This window comes from Enoplosus armatus, chromosome 18 (assembly GCF_043641665.1).
Source record: "Enoplosus armatus isolate fEnoArm2 chromosome 18, fEnoArm2.hap1, whole genome shotgun sequence".
Lineage (NCBI taxonomy): Eukaryota > Metazoa > Chordata > Actinopteri > Centrarchiformes > Enoplosidae > Enoplosus > Enoplosus armatus.
The window spans coordinates 7,424,118-7,449,821 of NC_092197.1; the positions used below are offsets into that span (position 1 = coordinate 7,424,118).

At 40.8% G+C, this 25,704-nt stretch overlaps 1 protein-coding gene across 2 annotated transcripts; it reads right to left on the reverse strand.

The window, feature by feature from the left end:
- Positions 1 to 1,612: 1,612 nt before the first annotated feature.
- nedd4l (NEDD4 like E3 ubiquitin protein ligase) lies at positions 1,613 to 24,014 on the reverse strand. 2 transcript variants are annotated; one of them, XM_070925027.1, is made up of 27 exons: positions 23,964 to 24,014; positions 22,530 to 22,591; positions 22,042 to 22,144; positions 20,944 to 21,098; positions 20,092 to 20,227; positions 19,773 to 19,968; positions 19,553 to 19,629; positions 16,959 to 17,018; positions 15,618 to 15,755; positions 14,535 to 14,562; positions 14,341 to 14,432; positions 11,504 to 11,701; positions 10,734 to 10,811; positions 8,892 to 8,946; positions 8,277 to 8,335; positions 7,821 to 7,886; positions 7,200 to 7,429; positions 5,857 to 5,978; positions 5,611 to 5,681; positions 5,248 to 5,343; positions 5,044 to 5,117; positions 4,840 to 4,900; positions 4,570 to 4,629; positions 4,302 to 4,409; positions 3,423 to 3,519; positions 2,912 to 2,984; positions 1,613 to 2,423 (listed from the first exon to the last, which is right to left on the reverse strand). In XM_070925027.1, exons 2-27 carry the CDS (start codon positions 22,574 to 22,576, stop codon positions 2,321 to 2,323), a joined length of 2,583 nt encoding a protein of 860 aa, XP_070781128.1. In that variant the 5' UTR covers positions 22,577 to 22,591; positions 23,964 to 24,014; the 3' UTR covers positions 1,613 to 2,320. The 2 variants fall into 2 exon arrangements, with proteins under 2 accessions (XP_070781128.1, XP_070781126.1); XM_070925025.1 differs by having other exon boundaries at positions 14,341 to 14,562; positions 19,553 to 19,630; positions 19,780 to 19,968.
- Positions 24,015 to 25,704: the final 1,690 nt, after the last annotated feature.

A 25,704-nucleotide genomic window follows, 5' to 3' on the forward strand; every position in this document is an offset into this window, starting at 1 on the left:
TATATATCAAAAATCCCTCATGACTGTTTAAGATGTGAAGGAGTCCTCTAGGTACTTTTTCAAGCAACACTTTAATGATGTAGCTACTCGATGTGGAGCTAAATATATATATTTTACATGTGGTTTGGTAGGTTTGTCAACAATGCATGCAAGATGTTCATGTTTTAGATTGTGCACTACTTAAAAGTACTTAATTACTTTGCACTAGGGCAAACGACTTATTCATCAGAGGGTAATTGTGAAATTAGGTTTCATTTTGGTTCATATTTCTGAATATTCAAAAGAAATGAATAGTTTAAAAGTTCAGTCAAGTGTCTGTGATTTCAAATGTTGGGTTTGTAAAACTTAATGTTACACAGGACCAATCTACTTTCATCAATATCGTGTATTTTTACAGTTCTTCTATGTTTCCACTTCCAGTATGAGGAATGTTAAAGTCCAGTTATATTAAGTCAAACAACACACTCTGAGAAGTTTCATTTTTATTTGACTGAAGTTAAATGAACCACAAAGACTTGCAGAGAGTGGTGGAATCTTAACAAAAGTGATATTTCCCGTCATTCATTAAAAAACAAAACAAAACCCTCTTTAAAAAAGGACTAATCTTTACTGAATCGGTTTGAGGGGTGGGATCACAGGAGGGAGGAAACACAAGGGAGGAAAAGGTAGAGAAAAGAGAGAAAATAGAGAATACTAAAGGACGTGAAGTCTCTGCTTCACTTCCGTCAACTTTTTCTACCATAGCAGCAGCCCAGATTTACAGACTATTTATATTGCACCAGGTAAGTGCTCCGAATGGAAAAAAAAATAAAAGAATCACATTCAAGTTAATGACAAAAGACATACAATAGGTGACATGACCTCAGAGTGATCTATAAAGTGCCCTTTAGGTTCAATGGTGTTAGAAAAAGGAGAGAGAAACAGAAACATAAAAAAGAAAAAAAAAACATTTTTTTCTTTGTAAGAAACGTGCTGCTTTATATTCAGTGGCAATCACAGCTTTTCTCTCAAACACCCGCGCACGCACACACAGCTTCGTTTTAGTGTTGTTGATCAGTAATACTTCTGTTAAATGTAGTTCATACATATATTTATATATCATGAAAAAACTTAAAATGTGTTGGGGGTTTTTTCTCAAGAACGATTTACAGCATTATGAACAGCAACAGGCATGAGAATATTAATATAATCATGACGCAAACATCTCAAGAGGAACTATCATCAGTTTTAGTTTTCGCTTCTCGACCTCGCGACCGATTACACATCCAAATTACTACCATGTAGTCAAAGCAAACACAAGATACAGTTTCATGCTGCTTTCATAGCACTACAATAAAAAAAGAAATACATTTTATTCAACACATTTGCTATCACGGTAACAAATGATATGGATTAATTATTTCCCAGACTAGCCAGATTTACACTTCACACACCATGTCATATAGAATTGTCAAAATAGTAAACAACATTGTTCATCAGTACAAATACATTTAGAGTATTTTCCTGCAAGAATTATACCAATGATTAAAAAAAAAAAAAAGAAAGAAAGAATCTGTTCCATGATGACAAAAACTATAAAAATCATCTTTGGGGATTATTTCATCCCCCATTCTTTAATCCTTACCAGTGGCTAAAAAAAACAAAACATTATTCTACAAAAGGCTGCAGTGGCGATTTCTGATCACACAACATATAGACAAAGGCTCTACGGAGGGGTGTGGCCGATTTCCTGAAATGTGATTGGCTAGCATTCCTAAGGTAATCTGGTGTTGGTCTAAGGATTTGAGAGAGTTGTGATCATAGTGCCATTGCAGTTTCTTAGAGAAATAGTGCATGTTGGAGCCAGATTAAGGCCATGCTAGGACCCTTCCATTGAAGGGTGCTCAAATACTGTGCTATGGTGTACATAAAGGAGCTATTGAAATGCATTAGTGTTTTCCAGCACTGTAGATTTTCACAGGACAAGGGTAGAGGGGAACGAAACGGCGGATCAGGGGGGCCAGCTCTCGTCATTCATCGCTCATGCCTGTGGATAATAGATTTCAGCATTTAAAGGTGCGACTCTCCCGTTCTTTCCCCCAGCACCTTTATGGAGTGACCTACCCACACTGAAAAGATAAAAAGATGTAGGCATATTGGCTCGACAAATCGCTGTACAGTCTCAAACCACCGTGCTGTGGAGGTGGCTCACAGTCAGGCATTTCAGTACAACATGCTCGCACAGAACTGCTACAGCAGCTGGTTTGACATCCCTGTGGCTTTTTGTTTTGTTTATTTGTTTTTATTGTTGGTTGGTTGAATGCAGTCACAGGCTGCCATTTTAGTCGACCCCCTCGAAGCCCTGCGCGTTCTCCACAGCCATGAGGAGTTTCTCTCTCAGGTCCTCAAATGAGTCGTAAGTGGGCAGATCCAAGCGGTTGAAACTGGGGAGACAAAAAACATTTGATTGACAAATTACAAAAACTTTACACGCTGTTCCAGTGCCCCAGCAATGACTGAAATATCTCAAAAACTACTGGATGGATTGCAGGGAAATTTTGCACAAACATTAATGGTCCCCAGAGGATGAATTCTAATGATCTCTGTGATCCCCTGACTGTCCTCTAGCGCCTCCAGCAGGTAACATTTTTTAATTCTCCCAATACTTTGTTTATGACCAAATACCCAAACAACGCAAAACTAAGATCATGATAAACATTACACCTGCTTAGCATTAGCATGTTAGCATGCTGATGTTAGCATTTAGCTCAAAGCACTGCTGTGACGTACACAGCAGTAAATACAGCCACAAAACTGCTAGCATGGCCGTAGGCTTGTACGAGTTGTTTGTGTGTGTGTGTGTGTGTGTGTGTGTGTGTGTGTGTGTGTGTGTGTGTGTGTGTGTGTGTGTGTGTGTGTAGTAGTGACATACCATGTGTGAGCTCTTGGCAACTTATCTGGTGTTCCCCACTGCTCGATTGTGAACAGCTGAGGACCATTAGAACCTGTAACAAACAAACAAAAAAATCACTAATGATGATGAGACAGTTGTGATGTAGGGATACATTTATTAGACGGCAAATTTAACCTCCAAGTCAATTCAATAGATTAAATCATTGCTGGAGAAAGAGGAGGAAGGAGGGCATTTGGGTAATTATTGAATTGCAAGTAAATAATTATAAATATTTTTCATATTAATAATTTAAAGCCTCCTTGACAAAAACATTTTTGGTCATTCCTCATTCATCTATATGTACGTGTACAGTAAAGTGATAGTAATTCAATTCTTGGAAGTGCTGACTCATCTTTTCTTAGAAAACTATTTTTGTGTCCCTGTTAGATAAAGCTCAGGACCTGCAGTTTAAACAGATAATATATGATTTTAAAGAAATGGAACTGTTATATAAGCAAGAACTCTGAAGGTATCTGGCGAGTTAACGTACCATAAAGCTCGGCAAAGCCATTCATGGGCACTCGTGACGTCCCCGTAACAAACTGGAGGAGTCGGATCCTCTTTTCAGCATCCATCAACAGGACAACCTGGCGACACAGGACAAATCTCTCTGACACTTCATTTACCAAATGGTTAACAGAGTTAATGTATTCATTTATTATTTAAATCACTTCCCTGAAAAAGGCTATTTAAATTTGACACATCCCACCCCATAATACTTTCTCATTTCCACAACTATATCACAGAAAAGAAGATGAAATCATTCAAAGCTTTTGCACAATTTTGCATTCAAGCCTGCGTGTGTGTTTGTGTGTGTTTAAGAAAACCATAAAATCAAACTGTGGCCGCTCAAATTCAAACAGAAGCTGTTTGAGCCAGTTCACTTCATCGGATGACATGACACTGTTGTCCATGTGTGTGTGTGTGTGTGTGTGTGTGTGTGTGTGTAAGCATGCACACACACAAATTAAGGCTTGTGTGTGTGTTGTTTGCTGTCTGAGTGTATTTGTGTGTGTGTGACTGTGTGACTGTGTGTGTGTGTGTGTGTGAGTGTGTGTTAAAGCTCAAGTCAAGACAGATGATAACCAGGGCAGGTACTACTTTAGGCTCTTTCATCAGAGCAAACAAGCCTGTTCTTCCAAACAGACTTTGATCTTCAAAAGCGAGGCCAGCCAATCCGTCGCAGGCTGGACAGAGGGGAAGATGACTGGAACCAAGGTTTGTTATGAAATGTCCAGTCTCCGTGACAAGTATGTAGCAACATGTGGCTGACAATTTACATAGTACGTGTTTGCAAATATCAGTTGTGCAGTGCATGTTTTTGTTGCATGTATTTATGAGTCTGTGTGCTTATGTATCACAGACGTACCTTCCAGAACCACTGTATAACAGGATGGTTGGGACAGTAGCCATTCTTGTAAACAGTGTGTTGTCTCCAGTCGTTGACGTCAACGTCACCCAGACCACACATGAGCAGCTACACACAGACAGAGGGCGAGAGAGAAACAGAAAAAAAGCATTTACAACCATTACCACTTTCCATCTCAAGACAGAATTGTGTTAAGTTAAAATGCTCAAGAAGAGTAATGTACACAGATATGATGATCGGAGGAGAGGGGTTAAGATCGGTGACATACCTCCAGTTCATTTTCATCAAAGATCTTGATCAGATCTATGAGAATGAGCTCAGTGAAGCCCTAAGAATTAAACAAAAAAGGTAATTAACACATAATTCTGAAGAAACATCCCACTAAATCATTTTTGAAAGCTACAATATTCAAGGAAGAAGTTTAGGTTTAGATGCAGACATTGAATTTAACTCTTATACTAAAGGCCTCGGGCTCGCCAACCCAAAGTCTGTGGTCACATTGCCCCCAAGTGGCGACTGTGTTACTGCACATAAATACCTCCAAGAAGGCGTTCATCTGTTTCTGGACCCGATTGACAAACCTCCACTGGATGACCAGGCTATCAGAGGGAAGATTATTCACATGTTAGTACAAACACAAGTTTTAAGACAGTTTTAGATTCGTGTTTGATGAAGTAGTTTCATGATAATCATTGCTAGACAAAGAATAAAGTAAGAGGAGAAATACTGATAATGTTCTTACTCTATGTATTCCTTTTTGTTCTCATTGGTGACCACCATGTCTGAGCCGCTGGGCTTCAGGTCGACCTGGTATGTCTGAGAAAGAAAACCACAATAAAAATAAAAGGCCAGGAAACTCCTGATACCCAAACTACATTACTTAATTACGTCAATAAAAAAATTAAATAAAATTAATTAAAAATGTGATTGACTTAAGCCTGCACACCTGTCCAAAGTTGTCCTCGTCAATACAGAACCTCAGGTCCAGCTCAGTGGGATCGTTCTCCAGAATCCACTTCAGAGAGTTGTAGTATTCACTGTCCTGCAGGGAGGCAACGCAGAGCAGATAACAATTAAACACAAAGATAATTAAGTCATTTGTTGGCTTTTATTTGTGACATTGGAGGGTTTCATTCAAAACTGCATGTATGTAGAACCAGTTGTATCAAACAATCAACCCTGTGGTCAATTAATTAGTATATTGGAAGCATATTGACTAAATACATAATGCACAGTGCCAAACTAAGTGGCTAAGAATTGCAGAATTTTAAAATAATCACTTAATCATTTAGTAGCAATGAGATCTTACCACAGACTCCATGTCTTTAAGGGAGATCTGTTTTCCCAGCATCATCTTGTAGAAGGGTCGGATGAAAAAACCTAAGAAAGCATAAAACAACACCGAGCTGTAACAGTATGTGTGAAGTTTAAAAACTTAAATGAAAATGTTGCTCACACATGACAAACCTGAAAATACACATAATAACACAATCAACAAAAAGATAATTTTATTATCTATAATTTCAAAGACAGGGTCCGACATCGAGCAGCTTACCATCCAGTAGTTTTCCATGAAACACAGCCATTCCTGCCACCCGTCCGATGAACTTGAAATAAGAGAGGTGATCCTCATTGCACAGGCCAGAGTTGGGATTGATTTGGAGAGTGTAGTTGTCCCTGCAGAGACGAGATCACAGAGAAAGAAAGTCATTTCCAGGTTCTCCTGTAATGCTCTGTGCAGTCAGTAGTAGCAATGGGTTTATTACTCCTTAAAAAAACCTTTAAAAAAAGTCAATAAACATAAAATCCTGACCGTAATTTCAGTGGTATTTGCAGCTTGATTTAATGGGCTGTGATTTATTTAATTAATTTTCCAGACATTTCTTTTTTTATGCTATCCACAGTGCTTTATGCCACGTCAAACTGCACATGAACTCTGCTGTTCCTCCTGCAAATTCTGGTGATTTGTTTAGTCAGTCCTCTATATTGTTGATCAAATAGTGTTTGCAGCTGAGGGAAAATCTTAAGGTTTTTAATAGCAGATTATAAACAGCATGTCATCTTTTCCCCCTCTCACCATGGCAACAAAACCCTGCATGATTCACACAGACACTGCTGCTGTTTTGGAGCATCTTCTATTCTTCTCTCATATTGCAAAATATTGTTTAAATATGACATTATATTCTTGTTTTCATTAAAACTTCAAAAGCACGGTTACGGGTAACTTCTTTGTAAGAGGGTTTCTATGAACCCAGGAGCAAGTGGAGACAGGTGGTTGCTAAGCATTGGCTTTTCATTTAACTGCAGCTGCATGATGAGGTTAAAATGAAATAACAAATGTTGCTGTGATTAATTATCACAATGTGGCTAATATTAAAGGTTTGAAGTTTTAATCATAGTCTTACTTTTTATTAAATCAAGCAAACTTTAATCAAAGTATGTGTTCACATTTAAATTTCCTTGCCTTTGTATTATTTATTTTTTGTTGCCTTTGCCCTACATGCTAAAAAGAGAGAATCAACTGAGTCGTCATCTATTGCTGACGGTGCCAAGAAAAGGAACAAAACATACGACACTTTAATTATCTTAACGCGTACTGTATTTGTTCCAGGATGGCTTTTTGAATGAGAGGAAAAGTTAATCAAAGAAAAAGGAAACTTTAACAAGTCTCACAGGGAAACAGTACGGCAGCTCTGCCCCTTACTCCTCTTTGTGGAAAAAGCCAACCAAAACTGAGTGGATTTTTCCAAGGCTGCAAACATAAAGCAAGGTTATTTACCACATCAGCTTTGCTTAACACTACGTCCTGTGTCAAATCCTGTTAAATGCCTCATGGGTTTAAACCTCCCTCTTCAGTTAAATCTAAAATCTATATCACACAAACAAGCAGAGACTTACGTGGCAGAGTATTCGAACAGGCCGTAGTAAGGATTGAACATCTCCTTAGATAAGAGGAAGAACCACTCTCTGGCCACACCACCATAGTCCAATCCTTTCTCTGATTCAAACTCGATCCACAGCCGTGCCTTGAGAACATCAGGCCTCTTCAGGGACATGATCCGACGGTACGACTCTTCAAAGATGTTGTTTCTGTGCAACTTCATCTCGAATCGGTTGGGGATGTCAGCCTGGAATAAATAAAAAACAACACTCTTAATTATTGTGGTCACTGTTCACCCAAGATCTGATTCCAGCATTAGGAAACAACAGTTTACAGGCAGTAACATGCAAGTCTGCACTCCACCTACCGAGTGTTAATCACAAAGAAATGTCAAATGATTGCAATGAATATTTAAGATGCATTAAAAATATCAAACTCAGTCACTCAGTGTCAAGAAAGTTGAGACAGTATGCAATCAAGTGTAATCAAAATAGAAGCAAATTAGACAGCCAGGAGGACTGCAAGGAGAAGCTGTGAGGTTTAGCTTTGCCCTGGCATTGTTATGCAAAAGTTCCCCAGCAAGAACCCAGGAACCCAGAAACCCAAGACAGATCTGCATCTTAAAAATCGCTTCTTACCGGTTTCTTCAATTTCTTCCTGAAGTAGTCGTATTTCTGCTTGAACTCTCTAGAGTAGGGAACAGCCTGCACAGGCAACAAAGAACAAAAATGGTCAAAGAGCGCTCAATATCCTTTTAAACATTTGGCTTGTGATGTAAATGTTTTAACAGGAAAACAAAATATGCTTCCATTTCTTGATAAAACACCAAAAACTACATGGAGTGTAACTGGGGGAGGTGTTGGCAATGAGGGAGAACAATATCTGAAGTGGAACACAGAATGACACGAAGGTGTTGGCATGTTAAAGTGACAACCGCAGTGACAAAGTGATTTATCTTTGTTATACAAAGACACTGAAGCGTGTGGCAGATAGAACTACGATGTTGAAAGAAGAACTTGTTGTTTCCATGTAGCAGCACTGATGTGGCAGAGACTCTCTGTAGTAGTTGGGGGCAGTAAGAGGAAACTACTCACAGGTCCTGTGATAGCTGGACTCTGCAGACGAGGGTCCTCCCACTGCGTGTTCTTTGTATCTGGATGACACAAACAAATACAACAAACCCTTTAGGCAAAAATAGGATTCACCAAGACTTGGGTGAAATCTAGTAATTCATTAAGCAAAAATCAACTTTTCAAATACAAAGATTTACGAGAGATGGGATATCTTTCTGTTTTGGACTCTTAGTCAGACAAAACAAGTAATTTGAAGAGGTCACCTTTGGCTCTAGGAAACATAAAGGGCATTTTTTCACCCTATTCTGACATTTTACAGATGAAACGACTCCAAAAAAGAAACAGATTAATCGATAATGAAAATACTTCCACTCTTATGACTACACCTCCTTTCACTTAAGTACCACTGTTGCACTACATCAGCCATCATACAATACATTTTAAACAGCATGACCTATCAACTGAGTTTCTGCTGTAATGGATGAGGTGCTTTGCTGTCCCTGACACTGTAAAATATGTAGCCGCATTGAAACCACTACACACTATAAAAAGTAAGAGAAAGGCAGATAAGTAAGACACAGATGACCAAATACAAGCATGGAAGAGACAGAAAGTGGTAAGATGGTGACGTCTTACTGTGGTCAATGTAGAAGGTGCGTCCGTCTGAGTGAACTCTTTCTTCCCATCCAGGCTAGAAAAAAACAGAGAGGAAGAGTGAGAAAGAAAGCACACAGTCACCATTAGACAGCACTATTAAACAGGCCATGCTCAAATAGTAATTTAAATCCATCCACTTTTTTTTTTCCTTTTTTAATTTATGTTTGATTGAACTTGACTGACCATTAAATGGTCCAAACACTGACAGCCCAGCACCGCAGGCGAGGCAAGCTTAATCAAACACCACAAAGGAACTGAAGGGATTTTCTCTCCTATTTGAGTCATGTCTGAGACGTCAGCAAGGCAGGGATACGACCACAACATAAAAGGTTAATCACCACCACTAGTCCAAACCAGTAGACCACCACTGACACAGTGACCACTCAGTACAGTGTCACAGGCCACACACACACACACACTTACACACTCGTTCGGCACCAGCAGTCAAGCAATTAAAAGAATTACAGTAGACTGAGAGTAAAGGGGTGGGGAAAGGGACCGAGTCTGACAGTCTGTCAAACATGGCGTACCTACAGTATGTGTGTTTCTAAGTATGCTGCTACTGCATGAGTGGGATAGCTGATAACACATGCAGCATACAGCCAGTTCCTTCCTCTAACATACATATATAGCTCCTTTTTGTCCCTCCCTCTGCCCCTTATTCAACCCTGTTCTCCTCCTTCCTGTTCATCCTCCTCCTCTCTCTAACAAATGTCCGGTGCATCTCGCCTCGTTCCACTTTCCCAACTCGTCTATCTGTGCCTCAGACACTGACACAGGTACACAGACATGGAGCAGTCTGAGGGATCCCGGGACAATGGTGGGGAGCTCCGAATGTTAAATCATCAACAGAAGGTGGGGATGGGTGGAGGTGGTGCATGGAGGGGGGCACAGAGAGAGGAAGTGGTGTAAAATACTGATGAAAAGGAAGGGAGAGGTACAGTCCATCCATGCCGGTCATGAGAAAGAGAAAAGATAGAAAGAGACCGAGAGAGAAAGAGGGAAACAAAAAAAAAAGAAAAAAAAAAAAGAAAGCGCAAGGCTGTCTGCAGGCATTTGACCAGACCGGACCGGACCAGACAGGTAGGTAAGGCAGGCAGAGGGAGGGAGGCACCAACCAACCTCCTCTGGTAGGTTCTGCCAAACAGACATGGCCAGGTGTAGAAGAAGAAGTAGCATACATTAGATCCACCAGAATGGAGAGAAAAGAGAAAGAGAAAGAGGGAGAGAGAGAACACATGCACACACCACACAAGCCTGTGAGATGTACAAACCCATGAAGCTTTGATTATTCAACAGCTACCTACAGTAACGTTTGGCCCACTTGTTGGGAGTTTGTCAAACAGATAATAGTGCAGGTGACAGACAGTCTCCACCTCCTAATTAGGGATTATCGCAGCCCCCAGACTCTGCTTCCTCATCCTTGCCAGTTACATTCTCCCTCTTTTCTAACAGGACTAAAAAGGAAATGTCTAATACTGTCTGTTCACGTGATCATGTCTCATCTTTTAGTGCAAAAGCCACTTCATCCACATAGTTAAAATTTAAACGTGGACCACTAAGTCAAGCTTTTTAAGCTGACCTGCAGACAAAAACCACAACAAAAACATGAAGAGTCAACAAGCCGAATAAATACCTTCAAAGTTTAGTTTAGGAAACTGGTTACGCAGTTACGACAATCTAATCTAATCATCTTGGTAATGGCACTTGTGAATGAGTGAACAAAAGCTAAGCAATTATTGGGATCTATGAGGTTGTTATTAATATGCTTTGTGGGCCAAAGGTTGAATACGCAGTTGGTCTAATTGTGACTGTACTTACAGGAAGAGGACCAAGGTCGCCAGGCTCCATTGAGTTCTTATTCCTCATATGGACTGGATATTTCAACCTGGGATCCTCCTGGTTGTCAAAAGAGAGAGGGAGGGAAGGTAGAGATACAGAAATGCATATGAATTACTCCAAAATGAAGAAAATTGCTTTTTAAAAAAGGTAAAAACTACATTTTACTTTTGCTCTCGTTTAAAGGATAAAACAGCGTCTCTTCAATATAACACAATTTCCCAAAGTTCACTTGGTCTGAAGAGCTAAAGTAAATGTGAAATGAACTTAAACCACCAGATGTCACTAAAAGATCCTGGAAGATCAACACTAACCACTGCCCTCCATTTTTAGTCTATTTGATAACTCAAACTGTCAAATAAGGCTCATAGTCGCATGCAGAAACAAAACATTTACACCACTTAACAATTTTGTTGCTTCATTTGCTAACACTTTAGGTCCTAACATGTTTCCTGGAAAGAAGAATGTACATTTGTACTAATTATAAAGAAAAGCAAAAGGTGCAAGACTGTTATTTCAGTTTAGTTGTTTGCGTTGAGTTTCTAGGTTTCTGAGGTTATGCAAGCAATTCCCTGGAACTGAAAATCGTCTCTTATTTTCCCTATAACTATTACCAAAGAACATAGTTCTTTCCTGGAGACGTACCAGGAAATTGTTAGGAAATTACAGACCTGTAAAATAAAGCGTTACCCAAAAATCATCTGCTAGCCTAAAGTATAATTCAGCCTGTTACCACAGTGTGTAAAGCTCACCCAGGTGGTGATTCTGCTGTTGTGGTCGATGAAGAAAGGCCGTCCATTGGGGGCTATCCTCATCTCCCAGCCCGGGGGCAGGAAGCTCTGCTGTGTCTTGTGTTGTGACTTGGGGGAGCTGTAGGGGGACGGCTGGGGAGACTGCGGGTTGGAGAACGTGTCCTTTACTGCCCTCCGCACCTGGATGTTGTTGGCTCCCTGGAACCAAAATGGAAAAATTAAAGAAATGAAGTGTAATATTATCATCATTAAACAGAATATGGATGGATGAAACACAACAAACAATAACAAGAGTCTTCCAAGAGTTGCCTTGGTTTTCTGAAAACTGAATAAGATTCTGAAACTGAATAAGATTAGAAAAGATCTTGGTAAAAACAATCTGAGAAAGCCAGGGGTAAATTAGTTTGATTCCCATGAGAATAGGGAGGGAGCTAATCAACATCCATGCTGCATGCTCCATCGACCTGTCAATCAAAATGTGAATAGAAAATGCATTAAGGCTTGATAAGTTCTACAGATTTCAGCTTTTACTGATTCCCTGGAAGCCATTTTTTTACAGGAAACCTACAATTACTGGTATTTTAAAAGCTTCTGAAGCAACATTAAACAGACTAAAGTTGCTCAGGCCAATGAGTGTTCCTTCATTATTCTTTCAGCAGCAATTATCACTGACTGATCTGATTTCTAACAAGAGAAAAGCCTGCATTAATTAATCCCAGCTCCTCTGGAAATTGTAATTACAACATTCTGCAGTTAGTGTTTCACTTCCTTTTACTTCTACAAGGCCTTGTTCACACACAGACGCATGCAGACACACACACACCTTAATTAAACCTTCTTCAGGTCTGTTCCCTTGTTAATAGCACAGTATCTTCACCACCGAGTAAAGCCATTAAATGCAGTAGGAGGTCAACAAGAGACCGTCCTTGTGTTGATCTTAATTAGCCAAGTTTGTGTGGTGTATTTATAGCTACACTGCATGATTCAAAGTTCAAATCGATTTTGCATAGATGACAAATGTGCACAGACAATTAATTACTACATCAAAAGTTTCACAAGTTTTCTAAAATGTCAGACCATCAGCTGCTTTAAGCTGCAAGTGCTTGTTCACACACATAACAACAGCATTTCCAAAACACACACACACACACACAGTTTTGATGAGAGCATAACATGTAATAGATGCAACAAAATCCAACTCAAAAACATTAAAGAGTTTTAGTCTTGGTTGTAATTATAACCGGTAGTTATTTGTATAATGTCACAGCCTAAACAAGCTTGTCTGCTCAAGTCAAAATGAAAAGGGGCTAACACATTAACCACCTGTGCGGTCCGATTATCAAACTCCCCTGACCAAACTGGCTTCATGAAAAGCGTATACAGTAGAACACAGCCAGGACATGATGGATGCTAAAATACCGTAGAGAGATTAGGAATTACTCTACGATCCATTACTGGTCATTCACATTAAGATTATTTAAGATCGGTGAGTATTTGGGATGATTTAACAATATTTAATCTGTCCAACACATGGCTGATTCAAACACTTCAAATGTACAGCAGCTTCTTCACAGTAAAAGTCCTCCTCACTGAGGCCTGTTTGCTCCACTGCTTACTTTCATTAAGATATCTGATGATATGTGAGCTCGAGAGATTTTACAGCTGCAGGTACAGAACTTACGGTGCATTAAGTGTTTAGGCTAGCCCTGAATGCTCACTTATTCACTTCATAAAAGTTGAAAATATATCTGTGCATATTGTTGTTGAAGAATCAGACACTACAGCTCCAACAAAGCCCAGCAAAGGAATAACAGCAGCTATCAGCTACAGCCTGATATCCCAGTCTTTGCAAGTGTTGACTGGAAGTTTATATCTCAATAGATTAAAAATTCAATACACTGTGTCGGTGTCGCCACTATGAAGACAAAAAAATACGACTTCAAAAATGAAATAATTAAATGTACTTTTAAGGTATTCACAAAGGATGCCATTCAAATGCTACCCATGAGATGTAACAGCATTTTTATTTGCTTTTGTGGTTGCCTTTGTGTTACGAAAATGATCTCTGGATTTAATGAAACTTACTTTCAAGATCAATATCATTGATTGGGATATCACCGGGTTTGCTTAAGCAAATTACGACAATCGTTTGGGACCTGTGATCAATTCAAATAATGTATTCATCCAGCAGTAACTGAATCTCCCATATTAAATTTACCACACCAGCTTCATTCTGTTGGTGTTATTACTTTTAAACGTGCTGTGCCGCAGAATGAAATGCTGACTGTGCCAAGAGTGCATATTGTTCGCAACAAACTCATCATGGTGAATAACAGAGCCGGAGTAAAGCTCGGGCCATTTCTTGTGACTAATCACTGTTTAACGTAGAGCTGTTTTGGCGCTCGGCCATCAGCTCCATTGAAGATGAAAAAAAGAACAGCATGAAGAAAGAAGAAGAAATGAAGAAATCCTCCTCAATAAAGAGATTAAAAAAAAGACATGAGAAGAAAAGATGATTTCCATAAGGTTGGCAAGGAAGAAAAGAGAGAAAGGCAGCAGCAAGAAAGAGTTACCCTGAGAGAAGGAGAGATAACATTAGAATGGTGTAATACTAAAGAAGGAAATTGAGGATTGGCTGATGTAGATGTGTGAGGATCATGATTTGTTCATCTTCTAAAGGATGAAAAGGGTGATGCAATGAAGAATTGCATGACAAGAAAGTATGGAAGGGTAAAGATTGGGGAGAAGAGGAGACAGAAATACGTAGTCCTTAGGGAGTGAAAAAGAAAAGGATAAAGGTGTGGCAGAGCGGGACGGTACAGGTGGCTAATTCTCACCTCCAAGGGGGTGGAAAGGGTGACAGTAGGGGAGCTGAGGCTACGAGGTCTTCGGACTTGGGGCTCATGAAGGTGGTTGCTTGAGGCATTGGAAGAAGAGGAGGAGGGGGTGGGTGCGGGTGTCAGGGCCGAGGCTCCTCCTGTTGCTGCTGCTGTTACTGCTGCTGCTGCTGCTGCTGCTGTTGCTGCTGCTGCTGAGGTGCTGGCTCCGTCTTCAGTCAGCTGTCGGTGAGAATAGCACTTTTGAGGTTAAGCGGGGTTGGAATAAGGCAAGTGATGCTGTTTGCGAAAACAAAACTTGTTCTTATCATAAGCCATGCGGTCAGAGATGATTGTCTGCCACCGGAAAGGTCTGGATGCAAGCTTTTCTCTCAGGGAAATGAGTTCCTAAAATGTCAAAAGTGTGGGTCATACACGCCCAAGAAGATCATCATTTATGTCGTTTAAAATATCATTATTGATTAAGATTATGCAACAGGGACGAAGGCTTGGGATCAGTAACATAATGTACTAGGAAAATGAAAGTTAGTGTTACTTACAACCCTAACCCAATTGGCTGCTAAAATGGGTAAACTCACATTTACAATGGGCCATGACTATGTACCAAAGACAAAGCAATGCTATGAAACTGTTATGTAAATCATTTGGCAGTGTCCTCTCCTTTTGAGTAATAAGAAAAACAGATGAGAATCAGAGAATGAGAAGACTTAATTGATGAAAGACAACAGACGAACACGTATAATATATAACCGGTGGTGTTCTGATAAAAGCAGAAATGAAAGGGTGGAAAGGGGAGAGACATGAGCATTAAACAAACACCCAGTCCCATGTAGCTTTCTCTCCCTGAGCTCAAACTATGTGGAGCTGCCTCATTTGCAGACAGAAAGACAGGGGGAAGACAAGTGGAAAAACAGGGTAGAAAAGGGAAAAAGGGAGGAAAAAGTGGTGGTTGCAGTTCCATGCCAGGGTTTAGAAAGGCGTGACCAATACATGAGTTGCACTTCATCCAGAGTACCAAACAAAATGCTAGAGAGAGAAGAGAAGGAAGACATACAATAAAGTTGGACAGAATAAGAAACCGGACAGAGAGAAAGACAGAAAAAGAGACTGAGGTTGCAAAGCTGTGTCTCTTTCCGTCATTCTTTAAGGCTACACAGAGGAGAAACACAGAGGGAATAGAGGAAGAGGTCCGACACACAGGCTTTAGACCCTGACAGGGGCCGAGTTAAGGTCCAGTCCCATGCATAGAGTCCAGCCAGCCTTCAGACCTGCTGTACCTGCACAATTGGCCTAGTCCAGGTAGTGGTGCGGCTGTTATGGTTGACGTAATAAGTTCTTCCCTTGCCGTCCTTCCTCTCCTCCCATCCAGGGGGCAGGCCAGGGGTGGTCAAGGTGTAAGCAGTCGCCGAGGGAGACTGGCCAAGTGTAGAGAGAGAGCAAAGCAAAAACAACTCATCAGTACAGGCTGATATGCGTAGGGACATGTGGAGGGAATCTTTTAATATTTTAAAACGATTCTGCATGGAAAGAAGGGTTACAAATTACTGTTTGTGCAAGTGGATAGAAACTGATGTTTTCATAAAGTTCATAGTTATTCCAACATATCACCTTTCCTTGCAGCACAATGACAGAAACAGTTTAGGCACAACATATAACAAAAGAAGATTTCTAACTCTAATGGATAAGTGGGCGACCGCGTTTGACATGAACCTTCACACACATAACACAATGAAACACAGAGCAGTACTAAAATAAACACAGCATGGGGAAAAGTGGTGGATCATTACTACTTTGCTGAGTGAACTATTAACCTTTTGTAGAATAAAGATTACTGAAATAGTCAACCAAACGATCAAAACATTAACTATGGTGTTATTTTAGATATGAGAAGATGGCACCCTCGAACAATGGACGGCAGTGAAGTCCCGAGACGATCCGAAGCATCACAATCCTCCAGTTCACCTTTCATTCATATCATATCAATAATTTAAGCTTATAAACTTGATATTTTTGAACCAGGACCTCCAGTATTTGGATCACGTAGCTCGTGAAAAATAAGTTGTGTACAAAGCGGGGATTGGGGCCAAAAATAACTTGAAATCCCTATTGGACACATTTTATAATGCTGCTTTATGGCTTGTTATCAACGGATGATTGTGGCATTAGGCCTACTTAATATTGACAACAAGGCTGCCAGATCAAGAGACAACACACATACCGCTGTATACCACATACACAGCACGTCATAACATCACCGATAAGAGAACTAAAAAACACAGGATTCATTTGGCTATGATTGGCTTCAACAAATCAATCACCTGCCAGCAAGGATGTACATTTCAATGAATGTTTACACAAACTTCTTCAGTCCATTTCAGAAAGAATGGTTTCTGTATAATTGTTTATGCATTAGATGTAAAATGTGTCATATTGTATGAAAATGTTTGTTGCCTTCTTGAATAATAAAGCTACACAGAGGATAACTCATGGCTTTCTACGCAAGTGTTGGTTTTTATCGAAGTGATTCACAAAACTAGTCAGGGGACACATACAGCCCATCCTACGACATGTTTGGGAACTAAGATAGGGTTTAAACTGTATATAAACTGAGATATTACCATAGACTCCTCACCACCTGAGACTGTTTGAGCTCTTGTTCTTCTGGCCTGGGAACCCTGCTGGTGGTAGACAACAGGGAAGACGATCTTTAGTTCACAATATGTTACGTTTCCAGTGCCAGGGTGGAAGTCATGGGGCAAGGGAGAGTGTAGTAGTGCAGGTTGAGTGAGGAAAAACTGAATGGACAAAAAGTGGGGGAATTACTTCTCAAAAGAGGTGAGGCGTGGCAGAAAGGGAGGAGATTCTTGTGAATATAGAAAAAAGTGAACTGAAGCATACGAGCTGTGAGTTTGACGGGTAGCAGGAAGGAGCACAATTAATTAGGAAAGTAACTGCAGTTGTGATTGGTTGACGTGATCACACAATATGTAGGTTAAAAAATCTTTGTGCTGTCAGTAACTTTTGAATAAAGTAGATCAACTTTAATATTAAGACAGAGAAAGAAGCAGAAGATATCAGGCTTGCATTCCCTGTTGGAGGGAAGACTCATATTCCTCTCCATGAACTGTAAATTTAATCCCCAGCCAGTGCAGCATCTCTAATCTCAATCCAACTAGAAAATGATGTTACATCTACAGTAACACCAGTCAGAGAAAACAGTTCTGTGTCCTGAAAATGTTCGAGCAGCGAAAAGTGAATTACTGTGCTGAAGTTCAAAGAAAGTTCACAAAAAGAAGTTTGAATCCCAGACATGAGCTGGAAGAAAATGATCAAATACAGAAAGAGACAAAAATAGAAATTGTAGTTTCATCCAAGCAATCCAGAAGAAGTGCCGCAAGCAAAATGAAAGATCAGTGTAGTTTAGCCAGCAGTGCTTTACAAACAGCTACATCACTAATAACCCTATAACAGGAAACAACCTTATAACCTCCTATTAAAGTGTGATGATATTCTATACTTTTAATATGGTCAATAAATCCCATGGAAAGACCAAAACCAACAACTAATTGATTCTACTAACAAGTATTGTCTGTGTGACACAAGGCTGATATACAGTGGCTTAGTCCTTAGTGCCGTAGGCCTCCATTGTTGTCCATAAATTATTTTGAGTCAATAAAACACATCATCCTGCTTCCGTAAACCCGTAACCCTGCTTAATAAAAACTATAGTGCGCCACTGTTTTAGTAAATGAGTAAATGTGCCTTTTTTTTTTTAAATGAAACTACGTTTGTGACCCATTTTTAAAAATCTGATCACACGACTTCTAATCACAAGTGAAGGATACCTTTAGCCAAGAGGACATCTCATATGCCTTGATCGGTACAAACAGCACCCATCCACCCACATACACGTTTAATATCATTAGAAATTGTGTGACTGTAATTAACCTTTCCTTTGTCCTCACACTGACAGGAAACTGCTCAAACATATGGCTTCCTCTGATGGCTTCTTAATGAGCCTACTGTTGTCCAGTCCTTAGAGACTTGTCATTCAAGGGAAAGGCTGACATCAGCACCTGTACTTTTCCTTGGCTTGACAAAGCCAAGCTCACTGCTGTGACTCAGCTTTGTGACAAACATCTGACTCAGATCTTCTGACAGTTTGTTCAACTGAATCTCCACTGATGCTATGACTCAGGACTCTCTGGGGAACGTTTGATCTGATGCGCTGCTGTCCTTAATCTTACTTGTATGGCGTTTAATTAGTCTCAAAAACCCGCGCACATAAAAACCAGGCACGTGCACATGATATGAGTGCACCGAACAGTATCCACGAGCAGAGGGAGCATTTTCCACGTGCACAGGGCTGTGACAAGCTCAACCCCCCCTCACGCTTGCAGCTGCTCAACCCTCGCTCGCTCGTCAAGTTGACTTTTGAGACTTTGGAGGCGGGGATGGAATAGACAGTGGCTGATGTCTCCCCTCCTCTGATTTGTCACTTTCAACACCCACAGTCTTCGGCCTGTCTCTGACCCCTTTTTTTTCCAGAGAAAAAAAAAAGGTAAAGTGAGGAACAGCCACCTCTACAATGCCCTTAACACCAGTAAATAACCAAAATGCTCACTGGACTGTATTTGTGCTCGCGGATCAGAAATGTTCCCCCGCGAGGATGCTTTTCCGCTCGCAGATACTGTTCTGTGCTCCTGTATCACTAGCAAGTGCCTGGTTTTTATGTGCGTGGATTTTGAGACTAATTCAATATACTTGCTAATGTTTTCTACTGCTGGCACACAGCTGTAAAGCAATACATCAAACATGGCTGCGACTGAATCACAAAGAGCAGAGAGTAGTAGTGGGAGAGGAGGAGGAGGAAGAGGAAGAGACGTGGTAATCCTACAGAGGCAAGAAGAAAGAAACAGACGGTAAAATCAGGAAGGAAAGGTGAGGAGGAAGCGACACCTGCCTAGTACGAACAAGTGGAAATTTTAAATGCAAGGAGGAGCAAAGACAGTGATTTGATGTGTGGTACATCCACAGCACTGAGACATGCCAACAGAGAGGAGGTAAATGACACAATAATGCCTGCCTGTTGACGGCATTCAGAGAACAAAGGATGTTCACTATGCTCGAAGTAACATAACAAGGAAAGGGAGAAAGTCAAAGAAGAAAGAGAGCAGGATGGAGGAAAATGTGTGCGTTCAGAAATATGTACCATAAGAGGAGGAGCCGGGGTCTGATCACTGACACCATCAGTCATACTTGAGGATCGGAGTCTGTTTGACAGCTGGCCCTGTCAAAAAAGTAAGCAGGGATAAAAGACAAAAAAAACTTTATTGCTAGCACTGCCTGTCACTCAAATGTCTGACACAAAATAAAAATGTCCATTAAGTCACACCAAATTTAAATGCGGAGTGATTTGGGGTTTTGACTCAGTCTCACCAGAGCAGGGCTGGGCCCGGGCACCTCGCCGTTGGTATCAGGAGTGAGTGACAGCCTCAGATTTAAATCTTCAGAGAACTCTTGGGTGACGGGCGTCGGCGGGTGTTGTGGCGTCAAGATGGAGGAGGGGCCGGGCAGAGACTGGGCCATGCTGTCGTTAGGATCCTCTTCAGTGATGAGCTCCCAGGACTACAGGAGCAACAGAAAAACACAGCCACGAAGAAATGATAACATTTTAGTGACCTTATCACTTGAAACAGCTGTGGCTCAGTCTGCGTATGCTGTACGTATGTGTGTAGTCTTCTCTCTTACATTGTCCAGGTCCCTGGGCTCCAGGTGCTCGTTCTCTAGGTCTTCACTGATGTGGCGTCTCGAACGGAAAACACGGTGCGCTTCCTGATTGATCTGCCGCTGTTGATTATCACTCTCAGTCTCTGAAATCACATCCCTAAAAAAGAAAGAAAGAAAGTGTTGGTAAGTCACATAATGCTGCTAACCAGGATTACTGCTATGTAAATGAAAGCCAAATTGCTATTGATAGGTTAGGTAGTATTACAGTGACATTCTTGCATAGGGCTGGACTGGTATTCTAATTTGTACAGATTCATTCTGACCAAGGAGGCAAAGTGAATTTGAGGACATAAGGAGGACACGTAATATCTGTGGTTTATGTGTCAAGCTACTGTTATACCTGCATATTCTTAACGAAAACTATTCACAAATTGAGAAATATGCTTATTCACATATCTGTTTCCTAAATATGAAACTAAAGCCAGAAGGAGATTAGCTTAGTTTAGCATAGAGCTAAAAGAAATCAACCTGCCAACGCCTCTTAGACTCTTCAATTAGCATTTACTTGCTTACTACATAAAAAAAAAAAGTGTAAAAAGGAAACGTTGTGGTTTTACAGGAGTTATGTGTTATGTTGTGTGGGACTATTTCTTGGCCAGGAGCAGAGGGACTTCTTGTCAGGCAACCAGCAGCCAACACAACCTCCCGTAAAACCCCAAATTGTTTTTACGCTTAAGCTTACACTAAGCTTGAGTAATCTAATAAAATGTATACTATTAAAAAGGGTACTGTTCAGGTCTGTGGTACCGCTTTTGTGCTGAACTTAGATTTTCTCATTTGACTAACATTAAAAACAAATGTGCTCGTGCGTACATGTTGGAGGGCCGTTTCCACTGTGTAGAGCGGTTGTTGTGGTTGACATAGTACGTGCGTCCGAGGTTGTCCACCTTCTCCTCCCAGCCTGGGGGCAACGGGGGCAGCAGCTGCTGTGGTCGCTGGGAGCCTGAGTCCGCAGACTCGTCCCATCCCTGAAAGAGAAAGTTCAGATTTTTTGACATAAGGTAGTATGAACTCCCTGGTAGCTCAGGCCAAAGATATCCCAGCGAGCTGACAGCATGTCAGACACACACGAACTTCAACAAATGGGTCCAATTTAAGAGGTGATTCAAGCATGGAAATACATTAAAGATGTTGGCTTCACTTGTGGCTGGTTAAAAGTTTTCAGAGTGCTGTGTTGTGGTTTTAAATGTTTTTGTAGCATTTACTGGTGTTTATTTTTGTCTGACAAGCAGCCGGCTGGGTGGGATATCTCCGACCACAGGATGTAAGACTGAGCTAATGGGCATCAATATCACTAACCAGCGTCAGTGTACAGAGGTTAAAAAAAGAAATCTAGAGAGTGAAAATGAGGGATTTTTCACAGTGAGAGCATGTGGTGAAGGGGGTTAGTAGAGTGGCATCGAAGTGTTTGTGCTTTGGCACCTTATCTGTGAAGCCTTTCACTGTCTGACAATTCATAGCATCTCTCACACCACAAGAAATCCACACTTGAACACACATACACATACACATGCAAGAACTCACATAAGGTAAAAGAGGAGAAGCTCCTATTTCTCCAAATAACAGGCAGTATTGTAAATGGTTTTTCCATACCCTGGCCTGAAAAAGACTTTCACCAGATTCTGGCAGCAAGATGCTGCCCAAATTCTTGGAGAAAATAATAAAAAGAAGAGCCATCCTTTCTTCTCTCACTCTTAGTGAAAACCACTCTCAGATTTCTATTGGACCAAACTGGGAAACTCACTTTAATCTTTAAACTTAGAATTGTTTTCTTTGTGTGGAAGGAAGGAATAAAATTTGAATCTGGTTTGGCTTCAGGTTATTATGAACAAGACGGTCACAAGGAGGCATTAGGTAATGCTAAGTCAGCAGTTAAAACAAACTCACTAAAAATAGTGGCCAAGACCTTACCTCAGCCTCCTCCCTCATCTCTCCAGCCTCCTCCTCTTGTCCTCCTTGTTTGGGCAGATAGGCCATCTTCAGACGCAGATAACCCTTCACCCTGGACTTGTGACTGGAAGAATAACATCAGCAAAAATTGACCCACTTGAAAACAGAACATCAAAACCAGGTGGCCTGCACCATCAGAGCCCCTAGTAGGCTAATGCTTAGAAATGCAGGGGAGTTTCCAAACTGCCTATTAGCACCAGATGGTCTTTCACCTTCAGTGTTTAACTGACCGTCACATGAACTTACTGCTCTCTGGTGTTTTGACATGGGTCTACATAGTGTTGCAAACCATGATTAAAGTCACTATGAGTTTAATAATCTGTCAATATCTATTCCACTTACTAATGGGGGCAAACCAAACACAACTTAACCTAAGAAGTTTAATTACTGGTATCCAATTTCATTGTTTACTTGTCACATCCTGTTTGTCACGTCCGGTAGAAACTAACCTTCTGGGCCGCAACAGGAAGTCTTTAAATGTGTAGGGACGCTCCATGGCAGGGTCCTCTGTCTGCAAATTAAGAGGAGGCATTTGTTGACAGTAATCAATTGAACGCACAAGCAAATACACGTTAGACAGTATCAAAATATCAGAGTCATGGGTTTATAGCACGGCTGGAACCCTCTCTCCACAGCCATCCTAGGATCATTATGCAACGGTGAGCTTCTCCTGTTACATACTGAACAGCAAAGCTGTCTTTTGTAATTCACAGCAATCTCCCACTGCTCTCTGACTCGGCCAAACCAGTTCATAAACCTCTGTAATGTACCACTGAATCAGACTGTCAGTTTCCATATCAGTGGTGTGTGATGTGATGAAGCTTTTGGGACCAAACTGTCCTTAACATCTTAGACATTAAGAATTGATATCAAGTTTTGTGCATATAATGCATCCAAATAATTCTTTGAAAACATTGCTGTTAAAAGCCTAAAGCATCATGTTCCCTGCTCCTTACAAAACAGGACTAGGTACATGCGCTGGCACAAGGTTTTATGCTGTATGGTGCATGAAACTTCCACAAGTCAAATGTAGCTACCAGATTGCTTCAGATGTGTCAGTATGAAAAGTAAAATGAGGCAGAAAAAAGGTGAGGACCAAAATAAAGTTCATTAACTATGAATAATAATTCTTACAACATGTAGTCATGCATAAAACTAATGAATCGAATCAAAACACACATAAAACGCACATCACACCAGCTTTGATTTTCAGCATTAGCTGCATCAGGACCAAATATTCTCTACCCCGTCCACTGACTTCAACTCTCAACATGACTCAGCTGTGGCTTTTATCTGCTTCTAATTTCCTGGACCTATGGGAGCCAAATAGGACATTAATAATTAACCCCACCACCTTTTTACAGATGTGCTTTTAAAAAGGTTCACAACTTAAACAGAACGTCAGAGAGCCAAACCAGTCTGACAGCAGGGCTCTCGACTGAGTAGAGGAGGTGCTGCTTTTGATTTCCCAAACAGCACACACACTGGTTCTGTTATTGTTGCCAAACGCTGTTATCTCCCAGCAGTTTGCAGTTTCCAAGCAAGCACATGCGAGTGTGTGAAATCATGTAGCTTTTTCCACTTGGTTCTGAGGGTAGCCCGCCCTCAGGACAGTCACCTCTTGTTTACATTCTAGACAGCCGCTTTCCATTTCTAACGAGAAGTGTGCTGTTTGATCACAACAACACGCTACTAGTGTGGCTAGCACTTTCTCACACTCAAAGACAGACACACACAAACACACTCTTTGTCTGACCTTCACAGAGGTTAATCAGGCAGAGCAAAACTGAAGATAAGAAACAGCTGAGTATTCAAAACAGTGTTATGACGGTCAGTTTGGCCACACACACACACACACACAGACACAGATGCAAATAACTCACCGGCAAGTGACTGAGAGGAACATCAACTTGTCCCAGGAAATCATCTCTGGTCTAGGAAAGAAAACAAGGTCACCTTCAGCATTTAGTTTTAGAAGTAACAGCTTTTTGAGAGTGTCTGGGGAATACCGAAATTTCCAGCAAGGAAAGAGAGGGGAAAAACCACAATGTTGAGGTGAATTACCAAACGCACTGTAAGCTTCAGCAGCATTTTGTGTGTATTTGTCACATTCAGTGTGAAAGATTTTCATTTTACAGAAAGCCACATCCAGAAATAACCTCTAGCCTTTTTAATGAACACCTGCAGTAGTCTGAAAATCTCAGATGGTTGCAAAACCATAAAGTAGAATTATGTTTGGACATTTTCTATAAAACATGTTACTGAAATAATTATACAACTAATTGCTCTAGTTTGTTGCGGCTTATCAGGCAACAATGCTTTTATATTCTCTACCAATCAGCACAGATTTCCACAAGTGTCCAGGCAGAAGGCTCAGTCTAGGGCTTTATTTTTGGACGGGCCTTTGGTATCATTTCATAGGAGAAGAACCCGTGAACCCAGCAAGGAAAAATAACATCCACTGCCACCAGATTGAAGCCAAGTCAGCCAGGGAGAGAAGGATAGAGGTGACAACAGGGGAGAACCAGGGAAGGTTTGTGTTTCAGATTTAAGAGGCCCGCAGATTTGTCCATCCTTCTGTCATAACTAATGCAGACTGAGAGGAAAAGGGGAAGATTGACGGATGATTGGGCTGCAGCAGCCCCCAGTGGGAGCAGCGATTACCTGTGTGAGATGGAAAAGGCCATTCTTGGAAGAAGCCTGTGTGTGGGACACAACCGATTTAGACAACAGGCATTAACTAACAGAGATGTTTGTTTCTAGACGCTGGTTTGACAGGAAAGGCTGAGTTGAAACAATGTGTGGTACTTCTCTTTGTCTTGTGTCTCTCAGTTTGAGTTATGATCCACCTGTAGGCTGTCGAAGACTTAATTGGTTGCCAAGGAGTCAACAATAAAAAAAAAAAATTAACTAATTGTTGTCAAGTGAAGACTACCTCTCAATAAAAGAGCAACCTGACAGTCTGATAGTTTCTTTTGAAGATTGTTCATTCATTCTTCAAGCTATAATGTACAACAGAAGACATTTTCAACGCTGTGGTATCTGTAAAAACTGCGTCACTGCTGCACATAAAAATTCAGTATGCAGTTATGGAAACAATTTCCAATTGAACTTTAAGTGTGTGGAACCCTGTATATCAACTTGACTTGACAATGAAATTTAATGATATTTGTGGCTTCTAACTTTGAGTCAGCAAAGAAGAGCTTTGAAGAAAAAGTGTGTGAAAGAAGATTTGAAACACTTCTTTAGTCATTAGCGCTTCCTTAAATCTCATCAAATGTAGTTTTGCTATGTCAAAGAAAGAAACAAGACATTTTTTACAACTATGCTGGCAGAGTCCCAGTTTTTCACACTGATACATGGTTAAAGGTATACAGCAGTCACACTGGTTTACTCTTATTATCAGAAGGAAAAAGTAAAAGCAGTGTTGGGGAAGTGAGTGCACTGGGCTCCCACCACAGTTAACAGACCTGGAATTCAATGGTGAAAGGTTACAAATGAGTCACATAAAAACGCTGAGTTATTAATCCACAGTTACGTTCCACAGACACTTGTGACTGCATGAGTACTCTCTCTCGCTCTCTCGCTCTCTCTCGCTCTCTCGCTCTCTCGCTCTCTCTCACA

Coding starts and splice junctions, on each gene's coding strand:
- nedd4l (XM_070925025.1), bottom strand. CDS start 22,576: ATGGAGCGTCCCTACACATTTAAAGACTTCCTGTTGCGGCCCAGAAG. Junction 11,702..14,340: donor CCCTTTCCACCCCCTTGGAG/GTGAGAATTAGC, acceptor TTTTGGTTCCAG/GGAGCCAACAACATCCAGGT. Junction 10,812..11,503: donor ACAGCAGAATCACCACCTGG/GTGAGCTTTACA, acceptor TTTGACAACCAG/GAGGATCCCAGGTTGAAATA.